We start from the raw sequence: 15395 nt of genomic DNA on the forward strand, positions 1-15395 counted from the left end.
CTCCTGTGTGGGCACAGCAGAGCCCTGCCTCAGCACAGCAGGTTTGTGGAGGATGCAACGGAGGAGCATTACAGATCTCAAGTCCTGCAAGCACCAAGAAATAACCCAACAGCCACAACTGTACTCAGCCCACCACAATTTGAGGGGCAAATGCACACATCCTCTTATTAAAGAAAGAACAATAATTTGTCACAATAAATGTGTTATTAGAGTGGAGGAAAGATGAAATGGGAAGAAGAAAAGACACTGCTATGTGATAAGGCCTTACAAATAACATGCCTATGTTTTGCCTTGGACAGTGCCACCGTGGTCATGGTTTATCTTGGATTTGTCCACACCAAGATGCGACATGCAGGTTAAAGCTGTTTCTAGTAGGAGGGGAGATGGGGAAGGGTTTTGGTTAGTTGGTGTATTCAGTTTTGCCAGGCTCTTCCCAAGCCTCGCAGCTGGAATTTGGGCAACACACCCGTTGCATCCGGAGCTTTCCCTTGCTCCCTGGTTAGACTTTAACACCCTTCCATCACATACCGGATGTGTATCTCAATGCATGGTCAAAAATCCAGGTCCCTGAATATCGATTTCGTGTATATCCAACGGGAGAGCCACGTTCCACTGCTTTTCCATCTAAATTGTGCAAAAAGAAATCAGAAAAAAGCCCTTAAAGCGGATGCATTTCCGAAGAATAATGATGCTTGAAGCCCATTAAAAATTGCCAAGACCCATCTGTCCCTGTGGCTTGCTAACAAGATGTCAGAGGTCACAAAGAAGTTCTTAAGGCTTCCGCAGCACTATTTTACTTGGTGTAACTAAGGAGACTCCAAAGTGCTCTTGAATTACCTATGCTGAGCAGCACAGCAACCGAGACGTCAGCCTCATGGCACGAATCAAGCACGTGCATGTCAGATAGAGTTTCAAAGCAGAAGGATTCACTCTTCACTTTGTCTCAGAAACATTTCTGATTTAATGCATTGCTTGAAAACTCCTCTCCAAAATGTTTCTCATAAGGCACAGACCAGACTGAGAGCTTAAATAGTCTGGTATAAAAGTTCTCCTGATCAACTCGCAGATAAGCCTGTCTTTCGAGACACATATACTGACCTGATGGCATTCCCAACATCAGAAAATGATCCACATCAGCCAAACAGCCTCTCCTCTTTCTCTTCACTTACAATGCAAGTGCCATTTGCTTCTCCTCTCGTATCTAGACAGCTTCATGGTGCACTCCACCGCCTTTCTGCCCCAACACCCTACCCTGAGAAATGCTGCTCATAGAATCATAGAATGGTTTGGGTTGGAAGGGACCTTAAAGCTCATCCAGTTCCAACCCCTGCCACGGGCAGGGACACCTTCCACTGGAGCAGCTCGCTCCAAGCCCCTGTGTCCAACCTGGCCTTGAACACTGCCAGGGATGGGGCAGCCACAGCTTCTCTGGGCACCCTGGGCCAGCGCCTCAGCACCCTCACAGGGAAGAGCTTCTGCCTAAGAGCTCAGCTCAGTCTCCCCTCTGGCAGGTTAAAGCCATTCCCCTTGGCCTGTCCCTACAGGCCCTTGCCCAAAGCCCCTCTCCCACTACTAGAAAACTGTTATAAGGTCTCTCCTTAAGGAGCCTTCTCTTTTCCAGGCAGAAGGAGCCTGGATGTGTTGGAGCTCTTCAAATGACCTTGGCCCAAGGCCAGCACGTGAAACCCAGCAAGGAAAAAGAACAGGGCACGTTGTACCTCTGGGCTGTGCAGGGCAAGAAACACATCACCTATGAGGGAGGGAGGCCTGGTGGTTCTGCAACGGGTGCCAGCTGGGGGATGGGGACCAGCATGGATCCACACTGGTGGTACCAGTCTGCTGCTGGCTGACCCAGGCCTGAAGCCAACCTCTCCATTGGCTTTCTTTGCTTGGCATGCCCGAAGGGGGTCCCCACGGGGCTTGCAAAGCTTCTGTAGAAAAGCAGCCCAAAGGAAAATGGTCCAAAGCCACAAACATCAACACCGGCTCTTCAGGGAGAAATGGCAGCCACTGTCCCCACCCATCCTGCTTCACTCCATCCACTTTCAGGCATCATGGCGTTTGAGCTGCTCCAAACGGCTGGAAACAGAGTCTGGAGTAGTGTAAAGTGCAGGGAGAGACACGTGAACGTGTAACTGAACAGGAGGCAGCGCACACAAGGCCCGATCTGACGAAAACACTACAAGCAAATAGCAGCAGCTGAGCTGGGAATCCCTGTTCCAAACAGCTCCAAGAAACAACTGAAAATATAAATACAGCCCGCTCCTGCAGGAGATGTGTGACTCAGAGCAGAGACATAAATCTACAGCACGTTTCAGCCAGCTCCCGAAGCTGAGCCCCACAGGAAGCTGGCTGGCTCTCACTTGGAGCCACATGTGCCCCAAAGCCTCAGCACTGTGGCCCCAGCTCCGACAACACATCCCCCACTTAACTGACCATCCCAGAACACCATGGAAGGAGACAGTCCAGGGGTCAGCATTTCCATGGGAAGGAGAGGGATTCATTTCCTCCCGATTCACCACTTCACGCTGCATCATGAATTACCATAAGAAACAACCACTTTCGACACCTCCCATCTCAGCTTCCCTGATGAAGGCGAATAAAATCCTAGCAAATCCCTGCCTTTCTGCACAGCTGAAGTGATTTAGATACAGCACTATCAGAACACATCACGGGAAAGGCTTCAGGGAGGAAAACTCCTCCAAGTATCAGTGAGCAGCAGCAGAGAGCTCGAAGCCTTTGCTCTGGAGGCAGGAGGCAGCGGTGTCTCCAGTTGGCAACTTGGGCTGTTCCAGAGCAGGAGCCAGAATCGCCAGCGAAGCTGCAGGGATGGGACACTTCTTATATGAGTTACACAGATGTCTGCAGCCATGGAATAGTGCCTGGCCATGGTTTCTGCAGGATGATAGAGGGGACCAGAAGAATTGACTGGGAGCCAGTTCAAGAAACCACAAGGAACAGATATCTGGGCACCACAGTTGGTCCACACAGAGCCCAGTATTTGGTGGCCAAAGACAAGTTATTCAGAGCCACCTGCCCAACAGACAGAGTTATGTGAATGGTGGATGAATGGGGGCACTTAACAGGGCTCTTTTCACAAAGGAACCCATCAACTGCCAATTGCCTCAGGACCAAGTTGCCTTTAAAGAAACCCATGGAGAGTCTCTAAAACAACAAGTACGATGCATGTTTCATGTGAAAAGGCCCTTCCCAATAGAAGTTCTCCAGTTTACTTTCTACAGCTTTCAACCACCACTTGTTAACCAGTACACAGCTCGCCGTCCCTCTCCCCATGGTGCCTATACATGGAACCATGTCCGCCCTCATGCCAGCCTGTCCCCAACGCTCTCCATAGCTACATATTGGTGAATGTTCAAGTCAGCCAACAGCAAAAGCCCACTCCCCACTTTGCACAACAATACAGGCAACCTCAGCAGGAAACCTGCATTCTTAGAGGACATCATTTGCAGCCCAGCTGCTGCTGCCCAGCCACAAGCCATGGGGAGAAGAGGTCCAACACAGCAGACAGCCAAGCTGCAGATGCTTTCATCAAGGGCTGGTGACGATGGCTGAAGGAGAAGCTCCCACCAGTGGTCACATCCCTCCCAGGGCACCAGGGACACCTGTGCATTTCAGGGCTGCCCATGCAGCAATCACCCTCTCATGAGCTGTGGAGGATCAGCAACTCTGAGCATACACAGAATAATTCCTCCAAATCATATGATCTTTAACTCAGAAGCAGTTTCAGACTTCCCAGGTTTTCCCCAAATGTTTTCACTCTACATAAACAGCAGTGACCTCCCACCCTACCACTCTCAGTGGATGTCCTACTGAGGAACAGGACAACGACACTCCCGAGACATTGACCAGCTACCAATACCTCCAGGGTTTCTCTTCAACAGCATGGGCAGAGATCAAGCAGAAACCAGGAGAAAACCTAACACCAGTACCTCTTTTCTCTCCCCCTGCAAGATAAACCAACCCCAACAGCAACAAATCAAATCAGCTTTCTCCTGACTCCTTTGAAGGGAACATGGTCCAAGTGCTGTTTCTTCTTCTTACCAGCTGCTGCCCTTTGCTCTTACAGTCACTGCTGGGACCTGCTCCATGGCAGAACCAACAGAGGAGTCCCTTTAGCAAGAGTGGTGCCTCTACAGGATCCCTGGAGCAGGAGAACAGGACAGTGACGTCCACAGAAAAAAAAAACCCACAAGGAGCTTCTTCTCATCACAGTTTGGGGTGGGGTGGGGACAGCAACTGCTGTTTTGGACCTAGCACACTGCAGACACCCAGAAGTCAAAATTAGCCCCTCAAAGTTACTGGTGAACAGAAAAACAACCAACCTGTAAAACCTGGTCTGAGCTAAACCTAATTATTTACAGAAAGCATCCACAAAGCAACTGTCCTCCAAACATTTCAACTGTTTCTCAGGCTTCCTTCTTGTTCCTCCTCATCTACCACCTCATACTGCCCAACACACCTACCACCAGCCCTGCGTTCACCACCAGTTTTGCACGTGACTGCTGGGCAAGTCATTTAACACATCAGAAGATACTAAGCTTTTTCTTACAGTTACCCTGATCTTGGTGGAGTCTTTAGAGGTGACCAGATACAAACACAGAGCAGAAGGTAAATAATCCTGAGGCAGGACCCTGTGACTGATGTGCATCTTGGCTCTGGTCCCTCCAACAGAGCTGAGCTTCAGCTCTCCAAAACCTTGTTCCTATTCCCACACCACGGACTTAAGAGGACCAACTGATGGGGTGCATCACCCCACTGCTTACCGAGTGTCTGCTGGTTGCGGACCCCACCTATGACCACGCAGATCTCTGCAGGCACATCTCCCGACCCATCTTTTATGTTCTTCTTGGAATCTTTGGTGTCATCCTGCCAGATCACCTCTTCGATATAGTCATCTGGTACCTCTGTTTTCACTTTCACCTCAGTCATCATTCCAGCCTCCTCACTGGGTGAGGACTGAGATGTCACCGACTCAGAGCCCTCCGCTTTTGGGCTCCGCGGGCTCCTCTTCAAACACTCCCTGAATGGGGGGAAAAGAGAAGAAAACATGAACCCTCAGTGTCAAGTGCTCACTTTCTTGTCAATAGGATCTAATTAAAGGCACTTTTATTTAATGCAGTTTATTTAAAATAAGTATAGGTAGGCTAAGTGTCATATGTGGGCAGTCATTAACTTTAACCAGACAGAAGTAATAAAACCACTTGCTAGTAATGAAAATAACCTTAATCCTCACAAACATCAGCAGCAGACATGGACTGGACCACAAACCAGTAGTACAGAATTCCATCGGGTTCCTTGCAGGCCAGGAGCACATCCCCACTAGTCCTGACATCAAGGATTATGCCAAGACTAGTTCATACATGCAAAAGAAAAGCCATATTAGAATAGAATAGTTATGGTTGGAAAGGACCTTGAGATATTCTCCTGACATATTTAATTTGGAGCTATCTCCATCTGCATGCGCTCCTCCACGAGTGGATCTACACTTGTGTTCATTCTTTTAATCCTTCAAAGTAACCCAGCATCCCATGGTATTGGTTTGGCCTTATTTAACATACACAATGATGATCAAAGGGGATTGTCTGCAGTATAATGATATTTAGGGAGACTATCACATTATGGACAGGTACAAGTATCAAAGATGACAAGAGAAATTATGATGGATGGAGGAAGGCAGAGGGCAGTGTATTTAGAAACAGATTAAGATTTTCATCTTGGAAAGAGAAAGCTGGAAATTCATGGGAGAAATTAATCTCAATAAATAAATACTTAAAACCCTTAAGTAAAGGAAGGACACCTCAAAGCTGTAGAACAACATGAGTAAGTGCTACGGTGGCAAAAGGCAGAGGAAGGTTGAGCACAACAGATGAGGACCAGATACTAACTCAGTGTAGCTCCTTTTCCAAATGCACCATCCCACCACTCATCATGGGCTCCCTGCTCTTAATACTGGTTATTAATAAATTCCAACATGCAGTGAAAAGCTAAAATAATTGCTGGTTCAGTCTGTGCAGAAACCTGAAGAATTAAATGCATAATAGCTGAGACTGCCCAGAAACAGAGACTTTAAAGACTGTGACATATTTAGAGCCATGGAAACACTGGGAACAGCCGAAGGTGTTTAAAAATGTTTTAAGCAGAAGTAATACGCAAAATAAAGTGGAAAATAGGCTGAACTTATAGATGAGAGTCATTAGACCATGCAATAGTGAAAGCGAAGGAAATCCCATTGCTTGGAACAGCGTAGAAAGTCAGAACACAGTATGAATTAAAATGTTAGAAAACTAACACCTGCAATGGCTTCTGACACTGGTTATGGGGCTGGCAGAGAAACCAAAATGCTGCAACTGGAAATGCCCAGTGGGTAATCCTGAGAGAATGGAGATGAGAAGAGAGATGAAGGAAGAGAGCAATCTCCTGCAGTAATTACTGCACAACCTCCCACACAGACATGTAGTTGCTATTTCAAAATGGGTCAGTCACATCACATCACCAGATATTTTATTATCCATCCCTTCATTCTCATTATGGAATGAAATGTACAATTAATAGCCCCTAAACAGAGAGAATTAGCCTTGACCTGCCTCCCCACTCCTTCCCACCCTCCTCATACTTACTCCAACCCCCCTCCATGCTTCCAAAATCATACAGGGCTTTTTCAAGTGAGAAAGATGAATTAAGATAGAGAAAATGTGGTTGAAACCAGACAGTCTTTATGGTAATATTATTGGATATCCAAAAGGTCCATCAATCTCACCCAACAGCAGCATGGCTCAACACCCATTCTAAAGCCAAAGTGAGGCAACAGCCAGGAGCTCAACTACAAACCACTCAGCAATAAGGGTGGCTTTAATTGCAAATCAATTGAACCAACAAAGTGTGAAATGCAAAACACTGATAAAGGCAGTAAAAGCACTAGGGTGGTGGTGGGGAAACAGTCTTCCTCCCCTGAGGACAATCAAACCAGTACAATTCCCACTGGTAGGCAGAAAGGTGAGAACCAGCTCTGTACCTCAAGTGAAGGTAAAATGGATTGTTCAGCAACCTGTACTTGACAATCCTGGACAGAACAACATAAAAATCAATGCAGGAGCCAAGTGATGTGGAATTATAAGCTCATACAACTAGCAGTGATGCTAAGGATACAGCTTTCTGAGGAGATTATAAATTGGGTAAGGACATAAAAGATCTTCCGAGGGCACCCAGCTTTGCATCACATCACATTCAGACATAAATCAGCAGAACATGGCATGAAGTGAGCAACAGGCCATGTGCTGCAAGGCAAAGTGCTGGCCTCAAGGTGCATCGCTCCTGAATGGGGGCATTTCCACAAGGCTCCTGAAATAGAATCATAGAGTAGTTAGGGTTGGAAAGGACCTTAAGATCATCCAGTTCCAACCCCCCTGCCATGGGCAGGGACACCTCACACTAAACCATGGCACCCAAGGCTCTGTCCAACCTGGCCTTGAACACTGCCAGGGATGGAGCATTCACAACCTCCCTGGGCAACCCATTCCAGTGCCTCACCACCCTCTCAGTAAAGAATTTCTTCCTTAGATCCAATCTAAACTTCCCCTGTTCAAGTTTTAACCCGTTACCCCTTGTCCTGTCACTACAGTCCCTAATGAAGAGTCCCTCCCCAGCGTCCTTATAGGCCCCCTTCAGATAAATGATTGATGTGGGACAGTTTGTTAATGCTCTGGAATGAAATTTAACATCACTGGTGCTAAAAATGATGGGTGACCCCTGGAGGGGTGGAAAGCAGTGACTGTGGAAGGGACACTGGCACCAGTGGATCCATCACTTCATAAGCTGGCTCTGCCCAAGATGAGCAGTTGTAGCATAGTCAAATGTGTTGAGGCACGTGGGTGCACCCACAAACAGCACCCATGGTGCTCAGCCATGATGCCAGCAGGAAGGTTGTGCTGCAGCCAACCAAGAGCCACGCTCTGACCTACAGGACTAAGGCAATTTTCAGATACACACGCCTGAGATGGAACCAGGAGGTGATTTCCTCCCTGTATGCAGCCATGGTGAAGCCAGTCCCAGTGAGACTGGCTTGTTCTTAAAAGGTGATTAGAAAACTGGAGGTGGCTCAAAAAAGAGGCACTGAAATGGTTTGAGACTGAGAAAAGATACTTTCTGACTGTGTGAGACCAAACAACTTTCACCTGTTTCTCATGCCAAAAGGAAGACTGAGAGATTATTTGATGGCAGCATATCATCATCTTCATGGGGAGAAAATACCATCTTTCCTTCATTTGGCAGGGAAGAACAGAGTATGAGCTCAGTGCTGGAACCAGCTGAAATGAGGCATAAAACATTAGCACGGATGGCGATCCACTGGAACGACCATTTCCCAAAGGATGTGCTCAGGGGGAACAAAGCTCTCCAAGTTGTCAAACCCAGAGTATCTGCCTGGCCCCGGGTTACTGGGCTCAGTGCAGATGTGCACTGGTCAGACTTGGTGGTCTGAGGCTGTAGGGGTATATAAATGTTAGACCAGACCAATGGACCCTCAAGAACTTTGCTCTTCACACACATTGACTCTAGATCCATATCTGCCAAGAAAGTACTTTCCTGGCTGGGTTGCCTGCTCCTGGGTGGGACCTAACCCTGCAAATACAAACTGAAAGCAACACTATTCCTCTGCCATTGCCCCATGTGTCATAAGCCTGAGCAGGTACCTGCTGTGCATTTTGGACACCAGTCCCAAATACTTTCACAACCTTCCGCACCATTGCATAGAACAGAAGCCCTGAAAGGAGCTTGCTGAGCCTCTCAAAGTAAGCAAACCCACTGAAATAAAATGGCACCACTGGAGTTTTACAACAATTTCACACTAAACAGAGCCCTTCTCTGTCTTCAGATACCTTCTAGGAGAGATGAAGGCAGCAGATGTATCCAGGATACAGAATAGGTACAGCACTGCCACTGAACACCAATGAGCACCATCCAGCCCAGCATCACGTGATTTGTTGTCCAGATTGTATGTATGTATGTATTCTATTATATGTATCTATAGAAATACAACTATATATAAAGCTGTGCTTGTCTGCATGCACGTATCTGCAGGGGCTCACAACTGTGCCTCAGCACATCCCCTCCTTGCACCCAGCTCCTGCCCCTTTCTACCACAGCACATCCTCTGCTGACACCCCGAGGTGCCAGCGTTTTATTGCATGAGCCACATCCCTTCTTACAGCCCTGGCACCCATCCTCTGCCAGCCAAAACGCAGGGATGTCATCCCAGAATGCGAGCTTTGCTTTGCCATTGACCTGCACCAGGCCAGAATCAGTCCCATGCCACCTGAGAGCAGTTCTCATGACCTTTTTCACATCCCTCGCTGTTTCACTGAAGAACGAAGAGCTGTTCTCACATCATTTTCATTATTCCACATCCTGCAGATTTTCCAGCCACTGGCTGATGTCAGGCTTTAGCCAAACTTCAACTGCAGACTCTCTCCAGCAAAATGGCCAGAGAAACACTATGGCTTTGCAGAATACCTTAAAGTCAACATAATCAAACAGCAACACAGTCCCATCCCTCCTTCCTTCCTTCCTTCTCCTCTGGATGTGCTCTGCAGGGGACAAAGGAGTCAGGAGGCTATGATTGCTTCATATGATACACAAGACGAGCATCATTAGCTCCTGCTGAGCAGGTGAAGGCAATGGACCCCTCCTACCTTCCCTGCACCTGGAGAACATCTTCTTCACCTTCATCATTACAGCCTCCAAAGTGACCTGTGGCTAGAGCAAAACTAGGATCAGTCCAGCCTTCCTGCCCCTGAAGCTCAGCTGCTGAGGTGATGGTGTGATTGTCCCCAGGGTGCAGGGGACTGAAGGAACAATCCTCATGGGACAGCAGAGTTTGAAGCTCCTGGTTTGGTTGGGGAAACAACACTAAAACCACGGAGCAAAACAGGAAAGAACAGGAAATTACCAACACTGCAAAAGTTCAGATGGGATGGAGAGGGGTACATGCACAGCCACAGAAGAGCCAGGTTCCACTTAAAATCACAGAATGGTTTGCGTTGCAAAGGACCTTAAAGCTCATCATCACCCTCACAGGGAAAAGCTTCTTCCTAATATCTCTAAATCCTCTGTTAGTTTAAAGCCATTCCCCCTTGTCCTGTCACTACTTGCTCTTATAAAAGAGCTTACAGAAGACAGCATTCACCATAGTGTCCATCGAGCACGGCATCAAGCCAGAATATGCACTGTCCCAAGAGAGGTGACCATCATTTCTTTAGCAGCCCTTTGGTCTTTGGATGTCATATCCCCTGCGAGCCCATGACACTGCACTTGCTCAGTGTTGTGTTACATTTTGCCTCCCTCACTTCTGAGCAGTGCAAAGAGCTGCCAACTAGAGACGAAGATAAAGCAGCAGCAGATCCACAACATACACACAGAACCTAAGTGAGGACCTACCATGAGCCAGGTCCCACCCCGGGCATCTGCAGCCATCCCTCTCATGGTGGCTCTGAACACAAGTTCCAGCCTCATGCCATCACTTTCCTGCTTGAAATGATGCAATTTTAAGTGTTCAAATGTGGACTTCCTGGGATCAGCTGCAGTTCCCTCAACAGGTCCAACCTGCATTTAACATCCATGGCATGATGTTCCCTGGAAAGAGGACATTCTTCAAACAAAGCACTGTTTGCACAGGACAAAAGCTCCTCAGAGAAACACATGCATGGGTACATCTGCATAAACCCTACCTCCTTCCACAGGGTACATCTAACACCTTCTCCATGTCTTTGAGCTTTCCTGGGGAATACCAACCTCTCTTAATGTCTTGTTGTTACTGAGATGTGGAGCTTAGCAATCCAAGAGCCTCTTCCTTGCTGAGGAGAGGAGGCAGGAGCCTTGGGATCACGCACTGCTCACACTGTCCCTCAGTGATGTGCCTGGCTGTGCTGCAGGTGAGGTGCTGTTTTATCTGCCAGGACAGACTCGATGGATTTAAAACATTAAAGATGCAAACAAACATTGCACTTGCATGTCTCACGCCTGTGACTAAGTAGGCCACGTAGCCAATTACTGTATTACCAGCTCTGCCATCTCACAATGCTCATTTCAACACAGCTGCCTCCTTTGATCATCAGACTTTCATCTTCCGACGATGTTATGGCCACTTTCATGTCAAATACAAGCATGTGAAGGCAGAAGAGATTTAAGGAGGCCTTGATGAAGACTCGTCGTGGGGAACTGGAAAAGTAGGGGTAAAGTGAGTTCCTGGACCCACTTTGGCCCAGCTTCCCTTGGTCCTACACCCATGAAGGGCCGAGGCTTTAGCACTGATGCAGCAAGATAGCATGAACAAATGACCATGCCAGAAGTACAATTTTGGCTGTAAAGCTGAGTAGCCTGGATGATGCGTCACAAGCATCAATGCAAGGAGCAATGCAGGAAGCTCTTCCAGATGGAAGGACAGAAAGGAAACAACCCTCTGCACGGCTGACACTCCACCATGAAGCCAGTGGCCACCTTCCAGCCAGTCCCCTGTGGAAGGAGGCAAGAAGAAGGGGATGCAAGCCGAGGAGCTGCAACATGGTGCTGTTTTCATCCTTGGAGAGCACTTCATTCTGGCTGGGATAAGTGGAACTGGCAACAACTGAAAGCAAATGGGCCCCATCAGCTGCTGCAGCCAGAAGAAAGTCACATTTGCAGTTTGCTTTTTCTGATCTGGAGTAGCATCCTCATAAATAATGAAAGTGACTAAAAGCTACTTAAAAAACACACACACTCCTCCCTTCTGAAAGAATGAGAAAAAAACCCAATTAGAAAAGGACATTTCTTCCAGCTAGGAATAATTTGTCATGTAATTCTCTGAAGACAGCAACAGAAACACACGTGCTCCAAGCTCTCTTCTGAGTGATCTGCGGTTGTGTATGGACTCACATGGCTTCTGCTGAGGCTATCTTACAGCACACATCCTGCTGAGCTTTTGGGGAGGCGCAAAGTGAGATCAGTGGAGAACCAGTCTCCAATGGCAGCTCCTGTGTGTTTTCTCCTCTAAAGGAGAGGAAAAGCAAACAAAGGTGGAGGAGGACCCCCTGCTCTGAACCAACACCTACAAACACAGCTCTTCTGCTCCAGCAGCTTTTCCTGGACACCACTCAAGCTGGATGAACCAGGGACACCCTCGGTAATATCAAGATGGTGATACCCAGCTCAGAGATGTGCGTCCACCTACACCTTGAAACACACTTTCACACAGTCCTTGGCACACTCTTCTGGTCTGCAGGATGAAAAAGGTTCAGAAGAGCACAGTAATGAGGACCATGCAGCAGGCACACGAAGGAACACACTTTGCAGAACCCACTGGGACAGCACCACCAGTGTGATGCTACCACTTGTCTCCTTGAAACCAACATGCAGTTGGCTGGTCCCAGGCTAAATCAAAAGGCCTCAGCTCTCAGAAAGGAAGGGAAGCAAAAAAGGGGGAAGCCTGAAACTAGGCTCAATTTCTAGATGTCTGTCATGGTTTTAAAGAGGGTTCCTGCCATGACTGGAGCTACAGGAAGTAGAACAGAACAGATACACATCAATTCTTGTTTTACATGGAGATGATACAAGCAGGGACAGAAAAAGGAAGATGTACACTGAAAAGCTGCTTGTCTGCTGAATAAGTTGTGGTGGCCTTGAACCACCTCCCCACAGCTGTTATTGGCTCCCTGGGGCAGCCCAGCTGCACAAGCATCATACACCAGGAGGAGGGAGGTGGAGCAGATCAGGAACCAGAGGAGCAGCCTGGCAACCTTCATCAGGGACATCTCAAGGGACACTACCAGGCAAAAAGATTTTCAAGTTCAGGGTTAGAAGAAAGAAGGAACTGATTTTTTCCAGTGTTACAGCTGAGCACTTTGCTTCTTCCAACACCTAAAGGGGGCTCCAATACCTAAAGGGGACCTACAAGAAACGTGGAGAGGGGCTTGGGACAAGGGCCTGTAGGGACAGGCCAAGGGGAATGGCTTGAACCTGCCAGAGGGGAGACTGAGATGAGCTCTTAGGCAGAAGCTCTTCCCTGTGAGGGTGCTGAGGCGCTGGCACAGGGTGCCCAGAGAAGCTGTGGCTGCCCCATCCCTGGCAGTGTTCAAGGCCAGGTTGGACACAGGGGCTTGGAGCAAGCTGCTCCAGTGGAAGGGGTCCCTGCCCGTGGCAGGGGTTGGAACTGGATGAGCTTTAAGCTCCCTTCCAACACAAACCAGGCTGGGATTTATGATTCTATGACTGTAGTCTCCATGCCTTCTGCTTCAGCTTTCAGATATTCCCTCACAGCCTTGAAAGCCAAAGGGACCAACCTACTCATCCAACTCAACCTCCTGTGTCACCGCTTACAGATCTGCTCCTCTGTCAAAACTACACCTGCAGCTTGAGCCAGTGCTTCTTACAGGGGTGTCTTGATTTTGATGCATAAAGTGCTGGAGTAACCATCACATTCATGGGTCCCTCATCTGAGTAATTGTTTTCCAAAACAGGCATTGTGCTTTCAGTGTGGATTGCTGCTTCTGCCCATTGGTTTGCTGGAAGAAAGATCCTATTAATGGGAATCTAGAATAGAAAAACCTCTTCTGTTGCCTCATATTTCCTTTATGTTTTATACATACTAAAATATGGCTTTTAATTCTTGACTCTTTCCAGGACATTTGGGACCGTGTCTGCATTTCAAAGCATGGATACTGGAGCAGGATGAACTTCGATAACACACTGTGGCAGCAGATCCTGCTGCATGTGTCTGAAACCCAAACTGTCACTTGGTCACAGAGCTGTACCAGGAGTTCATGGTCACTCCTGTTCCCTCAGGAGATTTCAGTTCTCGTCACAACTCCCACTTTCCAAGATGAGGTTGTGTATTCTCAAAGTGTGGGTTTAACCTCTGAAAGCAAACGTTATGGGAAGAACCTGTACACTCATGCGCTGAAGTTATTTTAGGGAATGGGAACTCCTTCCTCCATCAGTGGTAGAAGAGCGAAGACTTGCTGAAGAACAGAAAGAAGAAGCTGGTTAGAGCTTCAGGGCATCTTCCTCTGCAACATGCTCTTGTGAACCTCATGATTTAAGGACTTTAAGGTCACTGGTGCATTGCAAGTGTTAGTTCAAACATCTGTACTTGTTTTGTCCATGGTCCTACAAGCTGTGTCCTTGGCTGGTTTTCTTCACAACGCTGGTGGATCTCCTCTTGGTCACACTGATTACTTTTAAGGTGACCAAGTAAGCTGAAGCTAACCAGGAGGGGTGTGCAATTCTCAAAGACTGAGAGGCTCTTGCTCCAAATCAAGATTTGGGGGACATCACGCTAACTGTGCATGCAAAGAAAATTTCTGAGGGAAGAGAAGCAGCCCAAGACTCTGCCTTTATCTGGGACACATTGAAATGTTCTTCTTTCTCCCCCCACAATAAACTGAAATCAGAGCATAAGACCCCATCCTTCTGCAGACAGAAGTGTAACAGTAACGGCCATTTAGGTTTTCCTGGAAGAAATCTCCTCGATAAATACAATATTATTATGGAGTTCATAAATTTAGAAGGACACAAGGGTTTTTTAGAAGAGAGATGTCTCTAGTAGGATCATCACCTGCCTTTAATGCAAGCTCTTAACAACGGAGGCAACAGCTTTCAAAACCCCCAAAGTAACTAATGCAACACTTGGTGGTGACAGTGCTAAAATCAAGGGAAAACAATCAAACAAAGCAGCATAGTTAATTTTTCCAACTATCTTGGTCTAAAACACACAACCTTTCCTGGCAACAACTGAATTTCATGGTGCGTTTGCTGCACGGTGATGCTCAGCAGCATCAAATCCTTCTGAAAAGGTGAACCAAGAACCAACCCAGGCTGCCTCTCCTCTAGACATGAAACATTAAAATACAAACCAGAACAATAGTCAAGAGCCACAAAGAATTCCTAAGGTATTAGCAAAACAAATTCCCTCCAGTCCTTATTAGGAATATCTTGGGGATGGTTTGAAGAGGAAAGTCTAACCAAATATAAACCAAATTTGGCTTATCCAACAAAAACCAAACGTGCGCTGTTTGCCAAAAGCTAAAAGAATTCAGTCAGATACAAAATGTGACATACGAATGATGCAGGTTAAAAACGAAATATAAGATGATAATGGAATAGCTGCCGGCGTCTTTACATTTCCAAGCGTGGAAATGTCAACAGAGACAAAGAAATTCAGGGAAAAACAAAGAGAATAGATTAAGGGTTTATTTATATCGGTGGAAGAGGCTCGTGTTGCTTGACTAAGAAATGACTGAGGGGGTGACAACTGGCTGCAAATGGCCACAGGTCTATGAGGAGCCTGCGCTGGACCATGGCAGTGACCCGCCGGCGGCAGTGTGGCACGGCACAAGACGAATGGGACA

At 47.4% G+C, this 15395-nt stretch overlaps 1 protein-coding gene across 1 annotated transcript in view; it reads right to left on the minus strand.

The window, feature by feature from the left end:
- ZNF618 (zinc finger protein 618) overlaps nt 1–15395 on the minus strand; it is a gene marked incomplete at its 3' end in the record, with an annotated part of 149450 nt that overhangs the window by 62125 nt on the left and 71930 nt on the right. Inside the window, exons 3-4 of the mRNA XM_080630988.1 lie at nt 4785–5041; nt 529–624 (exon numbers count right to left, since the gene is read on the minus strand). Coding sequence (XP_080487114.1) covers nt 529–624; nt 4785–5041 — 353 coding nt within the window. The remainder of the gene's footprint in view (nt 1–528; nt 625–4784; nt 5042–15395) is intronic.

The sequence above is a fragment of the Psittacula echo genome, assembly GCF_963264785.1.
Source record: "Psittacula echo genome assembly, chromosome: 16".
Taxonomy (NCBI): domain Eukaryota; kingdom Metazoa; phylum Chordata; class Aves; order Psittaciformes; family Psittacidae; genus Psittacula; species Psittacula echo.